The following is an 8,563-nucleotide window of genomic DNA, read 5'->3' as shown; positions in this document are numbered from 1 at the left end:
TGTCACCTGGCAAATTCAAACTGAGAATTAATTAATTCTCAACATGCCGCACGCCATCAGCAACTGGTTGATGATTGTCTTCTGGTTGATTCTGCTGCTGGGCTTCAGGAGTTGGGTTGATTGGTAGAATGGCTAGCTTGACGATTGGTCTGACCAACGTCGTTGTTGGTGTCTTCACCGTTGCTACTCGTGGCAACCCGTCTTGCCCTGGGTGCAATTGAATGATCCTCACGAGTGGCCATTTCGTGGGGGGAAATCTTTCATCTGTTAGCAAGGCTAATGCACCAACTTGAATTGTTCTGTTCCTGAAGAACCACTTAGAAATTGCTTGTAGTTTTTGTAAATAAGATTGTGACTACCTGTACCAGAACTGCTGTGATTGTCGTCGAATCATCCGCCATCGATTTTGAGTTGAATGTGCAGTTTCTGAGATTGATGGTTCAGGAATAGTGTTAATTGCTGACCCAATCAGAAAATATCCAGGAGTGAGTGCTTGAATGTCTTCTGGGTCATCACTGATTGGCTCTAGAGGTTTTGAGTTGAGAATAACTTCTATTTGAGTCAGTAGTGTGGTGATCTCTTTAAACGTGAAGAGAGATTCTTTTACTGTTCTCGTTAAATGAAATTTAAGTGATTTCACTACTGACTCCCACTTGCCACCCATGTTCAGTGCTACAGGTGGGTTGAATGACCATTTAGTGCCGTTGGTGATGATGAATCTAGAGATGACCTCATGTTCTCTGGTGAATTGTGTGAATAGTTTCTTGAGTTCTATACCAGCTTCTATGAAATTTCTGCCACAGTCAGAATAGATTGTCTTGCATAATCCTCGTCTAGAGGTGAATCTTCTGTAGGCAGCAATGAATGCTTTAGATGAATAGACACTAACTGCTTCCAAGTGAACTGCAGAAGTTGACATGCAGACGAATACACAGACCCAAGCTTTTCTTGTCTTGGCTCCTCTGCTTGATGATGTTCTGATTGTGAATGGCCCAGCATAATCTATGCCAGTATGAGAGAATGGCCGTGAAGAAGTGATACGTGATTATGGCAATTGGCCCATGAGTTGTTGTACTTTTATGCCTCTTTGTCGAGCACATTTGATGCACCGAAGAATGAATGTTTCTACTGGAGCTCTTTCACCCATGATCCAGTAACGTTGTCTGATTGTTGTGAGTGTAAGTTAAGTGCCACCATGTAGTGTGGTTAAATGATAATGTCTAATAATAAGAGCGGTGAATGGTGAATGTCAAGGTAGAATTGATTGATGTTTTGAATCATGACTCAACTGAGCATGCTGAAGTCGTTCTCCTACTCGTAGAACTCCTTCTGAGTCAACGTATGCTGTGAGTCTGTTGAATGAATGATTTGGTGGAAGATGTTGATTGTTGGATAAAGTCCTGATTTCTTGGTGAAAATGTGCTGCTTGAGTAGACTTTATCCAGAAGATTCTCGACCTTTTCGATGTCAGCTGTTGTGATTGATGCTACAGGACTGGTAACTGGTGAATGTCGAAGTCTTGAAGTGAATTTTATAATTAGGGCGGTGATTCTGAGTAACTTGTTGAGAGTAGAATATCTGTTAACCAAGTCCCATTGGACTTGTATCTTAAATGGTTGCTATGAGTGAAATTCCAGGACGAGCTTCCAAGTTGCAAGCCTCGTCAGCTGGTGGTGAATTTACTGGCCAGTTTTCTTGAGTTTCAGCTAACCAGGTGGGCCCCCTCCACCATAGCGAGTAATCTTTTAATTGATTGGCTGTAATGCCTCTTAAAGCACAGTCCGCTGGATTTTCCTTGCCAAAAATGTGGTGCCAGTGCGCGTCCGCAACTAGTTCTTGTATTTGCACTAGTCTGTTCCTAACGAAGTCCTTCCAGCGTCCTGCATTTGAATTGATCCATGAATAAGTGATTGAAGAGTCTGTCCATAAGTGAATTGAATGTATGTTCACTCCGTGGAGTGTAGCTCGAACATACTTTGTGAGTTTCGCTAGAATTAACGCAGCTGTTAACTCTAGCCTGGGGATCGTGATTTGTTTGATTGGTGCTATTTTAGTTTTCGCACAGATGAGTGTGATTTTGGGTCCTGTGGAGAGTGAATTAATTTTGAGGTAGATTGCGGTAGCCATCGCAAGCTGTCAGGCATCAGAGAATCCATGAACTTCTACAGTTGAATGTCTGGTTGTGTGAATCCATCGTGGAAGTGAGATCTCATGAAGTTGAGTGAATTCTTCCCTGATGATCAGCCAGCGATTGATGATCGATTGTGGGACTGGTTCGTCCCAGCTGAGGTTGTGTAACCAGAGTTCTTGAAGGAGCATCTTAGCTCTGATTGTGATTGGTGACACAAACCCCAAAGGATCATAAATTTGAACTACTTCTGATAGTCCAGTCAAATGAGGGAAATGGGATAATTTTGGTTTGCTGCGGCCAAATTAATGATTTATAGATGACTGGATTAAAAATTTCGCGAGAAACACAATGGTGTAGGTTGAAATTGTTTGGCACGCATAGGGGGGGAGTAAATCGCGAAAAACCACCCCCCTCGCGAATTTCTCGATTTCTATGATAGATACGGAAAAATTTTTCAAATAAAAGTTGTTCAGAATTTAATTTTGATAAAAAAAGTACCAAACACTTTTTTTCATATCTATAATAGATAAAAAGTTATTCGCGACTGGAGCTTTACTATTGACAAAAGCTTGCAGAATTAAAAATGGAACATTTCATATATGCAAAGTTTTTCATTATTTTGCACCTGTTAAAAGTTATACAGGTATAAATATTTGGGCCCTCGAGAGCTCTTTTCCTCTTCTGCCGCCGTTGGGTGCGACAGAGAGCAATATATATTTCTCTGCTTCACTCGCACTCACACAAAACTTCTGCGCATGCGCCGAGTATGGTAAAACATGAGTGCGAATGCTCAATCCAACCGTAAGTGTGACAAAGACACTATACGGTGAGTGAAGAGGGGATGTTTTGGGCTCATGCTGGTTGCTTTGAAAATCTTTCCCAGCTCGAAATGTATTCGCGCGAGATTTTTTCTAAGTTTTACGTGCTTTAAATGTTAGGAAATTTTTTTGAATTTTAAGTCTAATAGTCATATATATAGATCGATAGAGAATTAAATTTCCTATCGATCTAGCTATACTTTTTGGGACCTTTTTTCCGATTTTCCGGCGCAAAAAAATAATTATGTGGAAGAGAAAAAATTTATATCTCTTACACAATTACTCCAATGAATCTAAAAATGTGCATACATATTCTTGACACCTCCGAGAGCATGTATGCCAATTTTTGCACGTTCGTGATGACCGAAAGTCATCCATATAAATTTAAAAAAAAAAAAAGGATGGAGGAAAAATTAATTATTCGGGAGAAAGAAAATTTTCATCTCCTACATAATTACCTTAATAAATCTAAAAATGTGCATACGCAAAAAATCTCGCGCGAATACATTTCGAGCTCGGAAAGATTTTCAAAGCAACCAGCATGAGCCCAAAACATCCCCTCTTCACTCACCGTATAGTGTCTTTGTCACACTTACAGTTGGATTGAGCATTTCACTCGCACTCATGTTTTACCATACTCGGCGCATGCACAGAAGTTTTGTGTGAGTGCGAGTGAAGCAGAGAAATATATATTGCTCTCTGTCGCACCCAACGGCGGCAGAAGAGGAAAAGTGCTCTCGAGGGCCCAAATATTTATACCTGTATAACTTTTAACAGGTGCGAAGTAATGAAAAACTTTGCATATATGAAATGTTCCATTTTTAATTCTGCACATTTTGAGCACAAAATCGGGCTGATCGGTGCATTTAAACAAAAATGAGAAGGATGTAAATAATTAATTGTTAATAAAAATAATGAAAAAAATATCAGTGCTCTGCAGTGGTCTGGGTGCGACCCGAAAGGTCCACACGACCAACTTCCCAGTGAAAAAAATAAAAAAAAAATTACGCGTTACAAGAATCCAAATACATTGCATAGATCTTTATTTTCATTGTTTATAACAGATTTAATTGTTATAAACGAAAAGAATGAGTTTCCATTCATGTCGTACGGTTGGTAACTTTTTTTTAGCAAAAGAAAAAATTACGCGTTAGAAGAATCCGAATATATTGTATGGATCTCTATTTCCATTGTTCATAACAGATTTAATTGTTATAAACAAAAAGAATGAGTTTTCATTCATGTCGTACGGTTGGTAACTTTATTTTAGCAAAAGAAAAAATTACGCGTTAAAAGAATTCAAATATATTGTATGGATCTCTATTCGCATTGTTCATAACAATTAAAAAATTTTTTATTCAAATATTATTATGATCGATAATCATTTGTTATTAACAATGTTTAATCGTTATGAACACAATTTCTCGTTATTAACAATAATCATTGACTATTTTATTATTCTCAACGCTATTTTCTCCATCCCAACACAAGTTTAAAATTTCTTTATTGCTGATCTCGTTTTTTAACAATTTTCTTCCTATGAAATACTGTCATCATATTCCTGTACAATTATTCTAAACATTTGATATTCATATTTTTCAAAAGATCTCGAAATTCCGTCTAAAAAATGGTATAATATATAAATTGCAGAATTTAGGTAGTTCACTATTTTTTCAGTTTTTTGATTCTGCATTAAAAATGGCTGGACCGATTTTGCTAAAAATCTAATTAGTGCTAAGTTACGTAATTACGCGTCGAATGCAGTTGGTCCCACGTCGATATCATTTTTTGTTCTCGAGATAATTGAGGCGAAAAATATTTCCGAACGCACGTACGAACATACGAACATACGCACATACGAACATACGCACATACGCACATACGTACATACACACACACAGACGTCCACGTAAAAATTATCGTATTCAACTCTGGGGACCTTAAAACGTGGAGATATGTCAAAATTAGCGATTCGCAAAATCGGACCCATTACTATAACTTCCCGCTGGGAAGTTAATTAATAAAAAAAAAAAATTTTCCTCTAAAAATGTAATTTAATATCTCATTTTTCTGAATAAATCGCCAAAAAGTAATATTTCTAACACTACGTATTTTTTATTAATTTTCTTAGACGCGACTGAAGCTTTTGTCATTAGTGAAGCTTCAGTCGCGAATAACTTTTTATCTATCACAGATATGAAAAAAAGTGTTCAGTACTTTTTTTATTAAAATTAAATTCTGAACAACTTTTATTTAAAAAATTTTTCCGTATCTATCATAGAAATCGAGAAATTCGCGAGGGGGGTGGTTTTTCGCGATTTACTCCCCCCCTATGCGTTCCAAACAATTTTAACCTACACCATTGTGTTTCTCGCGAAATTTTTAATCCAGTCATCTATAAATCATTAATTTGGCCGCAGCAAACCAAAATTATCCCATTTCCCTCATTTGACTGGACTATGAAAGAATAAGAGGTTTTGAATATGTTGACTCATGAGTGACTGATTTTGATGTGAATGTAAATGTGTTTGAGCTTGGATTCCATTGAAGTCCAAGAATTTTTGTAGTGCAGTCTTCGAAGGTGATTTTTTGTTGATTGCCTGATGATTGTGACGTTTTTTGAAGAAGTGATTGACTGTTTGATTGCCATTTTGCAAGGGGAAAACCGCCCGCCTTTCACAAGTAGATGAATTTTTCAGCAACTTGAATTAATTCTTCTGGAGAATCTGCTCCTCCAAATATGTCGTCGACATGTCTGCCTTCAATGATTGTCTGAGTTGCTTTTGGATATTTATGGCCTTCATCCTCTACTAATTGCAGTAACACGCGGACTGCTAGATAAGGAGCTGATCTAGTGCCGTAGGTTACTGTTGTGAGTTGATATGGAATGATTTTGTTGTGATTATCTAGCCAAAGAATTTGTTGAAGCTTCCAATCTTCATGATGAACCATTATTTGACGATACATTTTTGTTATGTCAGTTGCGAATACGTATTGATGTTGACGGACCCAAAGAAGTACGTCAAAGATGTCTAATTGAATTTTAGCTCCGGTGTAAGTGATGTCATTCAATGAAACTCCAGTTGAGCTCGGGCTGGATCCATTGAAGACGACTCTAAGCTCGGTAGTAGTGCTACTTGGTCTTAATACCCCATAATGAGGGAGAAAGTATGGATGAATGTCTTGAGAATCTTGATTGTGTGTTGGAGCGGGTCTCATATGACCGAGTTCTTCCTATTCCGTCATGAATTGTCTATAGAGATTGCTGTACTCAGTCTCGCTGGTTCAACTCCTCAACTGACGTTTCAAGCATCGATACCCAGTTGTATAGGAGTCTGCAAGAGCTGCAGGTAAAGAGATGAATAGAATTCTGACAATGTATCGTCCTGATGAATGTCTAGAGTGAGTTGATTTGAAGAAATCTTCACATTGTTGGTCCAAGGATGATAATTGATGTTGATTTGACATCGGAACTTCTTCTTGGACCCAGAATTTTGTCAGCAACTCTTGAATGTCTTCATAGTTCGTGATTGTAGTAGCATGATGAATATGATAGTGATTGACTGATGAATTTGGTGCTACTGGACCAAGAATTAGCCAACCAAAGATAGAAAGTTGAGCTATAGGAGCTGTTGGAGATTAAAATATGATCTGTTGTTTAATGATCTGTCCATAAAAATCAGCTCCAAGTAGAATGTCTATTGATTGTGGAATGTTGGATCGGCTAGTGTCAGTCCATTGAGATGAGGCCAGTGATTGTTGGGATAATTACATGGCACTTTTGGAATTAAAGCTGTCAACTGTTTCATTATGTGAGCTCGAATGTATACTGAATGATTGGATGATAATGATTGTAGCTCGCAGAATGTTACACCTTTTGTTTGAGTGAGCTTAGAGCTGCCCACTCCTCTTATGTTGATTGTCTGATGGTGTTTTCTCAGTTACAGCAGATTGGCTATTTGAGAAGTGATTAATGTTGGCTCTGATCCAGGATCTATGAGCACTCGTGCAATGTAACTCCCTGAATGTGAATTGGCTTTGACTTTTGCTGTTGCTAACAGCGTTGAATGATCATCATGTAGATGACTTGGAATCGTTTGACTTGAGCAGATTGCTCTTGTCGATGATTGTCTACTAAGTTGAGTTGATTTGACGTCACTTGATTGATGATTTTGTGTGCTGATAGCACTACTAGTTGAATGTTGATTGATTGTCTTGTGGTCATTCTGACCTTTTGATTGTCCTAGATGATTTTGATGCTTCTGAACTTGTCCTTTGGACCATTCCAACTGAACCCTTAACCCTCCTGAGGCCGAAACCTCATGTGCTAAGGTCATCCAGTCAGTTTGACCCTCCAGAGCAAGTCCATCAGTAAGCTTGAATGTCTGTGAATTGTTTGAATGTTCTTCGAAGACTGCTTCGCCTCCTCATTGCTGTGAAGTTGAAGGCTGTTGTTATTGCCTGATGATTGTCTAAACAGAATGGAACATTGTATGATGTTTAGAGTTGCACTCCTTACATCTGTTCTTGTTGGTGCAAGCTGGTGTGTTGTGTCTTCTAAGACAGTTTCTGCACAGTTTTTTACTGTCTACAGTCCTCAATCGCTGTTCAAGAGGCAAAGCCCTGTATTCTGAACAGACTACGATGAAATGACTACCATTGCAGCAGTCACAAATGAATCTACGCTCACTGGTTGTTGAATGGGATGAGCGTTGTTAATTGTCTGATTTGACGCGTGGCTCCAGTTTCTCCAAACCACGAATCCGAGCCAATAGGAAGTCATGGAACTCTGAGTATGTAGGCATTCGCTCAAGATTATTGTCCTGGGTTTCCCAGAGCTCACGAGTATGTTGATCGAGGTGTTTGAGAATGTGAAATATGAGAATCGTATCCCAATTCTCGGTTGATTGTCCCAATAACTTGAGTGAGTCTAATGAATTGTCTACTAGAGTGAGTAAGGATGAGATCTTGGCTGAATGTAGTGGAGCTCTTTTCGACTCAGCAAACTGGCTGAAGACGTTTTCCAGGTGAACATTAATGAGCCTCTTGCGATTCTCATACCTAGACTTGAGTGTCGCCCATGCTTTTGTGAATGTTTCCTTCGTGTGAGGAAGGTTCTCTACCAGAGAGAGAGCTGGACCTGAGAGAGCTGATTTAAGATAATTGAATTTGATGACCTCATCCAGACCAGGTTGATTGGCTATCATGGACTCGAATTGATCTCTGAATGACAACCAGGAGGCACTGGTTCCATGAAATTTGGGCACTGACAGCTTAGGAAGTCGGGCTAAAGCTTGTGCGACGTCTGATGTACCACTGGTTGATGTTGATTGTGCTGGAAGTTCCTTGGAAGCTACTTCAGCAGATATCATGAAGAAATCTGAGACTGATTTTTTGAATGTCTTAAAGACATCATCCACAATGTACGGATGATGAAATTGAGATGGTGGCCAAACCTCCTCGAGTACTTGATGTTCTGAATTAAAAGACTCGTGCAACGCTGTGAGTCGTTTTTCCAGCGAGAGTCTTTCTTCTTTAGTGATTGTCTGTTGTTGGTCAGTGATTTGTTGTGTAAATGACTGGGCTAAGCGTAGCCGAGCTATTTGAGACTTGA

The 8,563-nt window shown here is 38.9% G+C and overlaps 1 protein-coding gene across 1 annotated transcript; it reads right to left on the bottom strand.

The window, feature by feature from the left end:
- Positions 1-5,625: 5,625 nt before the first annotated feature.
- LOC118066582 (uncharacterized) lies at positions 5,626-6,758 on the bottom strand. Its single transcript, XM_035082701.1, has 3 exons — positions 6,722-6,758; positions 6,325-6,578; positions 5,626-6,183 (listed from the first exon to the last, which is right to left on the bottom strand). Exons 1-3 carry the CDS (start codon positions 6,756-6,758, stop codon positions 5,626-5,628), a joined length of 849 nt encoding a protein of 282 aa, XP_034938592.1.
- Between the last annotated feature and the right edge of the window lie 1,805 nt (positions 6,759-8,563).

This window comes from Chelonus insularis, unplaced genomic scaffold (assembly GCF_013357705.1).
Source record: "Chelonus insularis isolate UGA/USDA-ARS -01 unplaced genomic scaffold, ASM1335770v1 contig_34_pilon, whole genome shotgun sequence".
In the NCBI taxonomy this organism is placed as follows: domain Eukaryota; kingdom Metazoa; phylum Arthropoda; class Insecta; order Hymenoptera; family Braconidae; genus Chelonus; species Chelonus insularis.
This window is presented reverse-complemented; position numbering and strand designations above follow the sequence as displayed.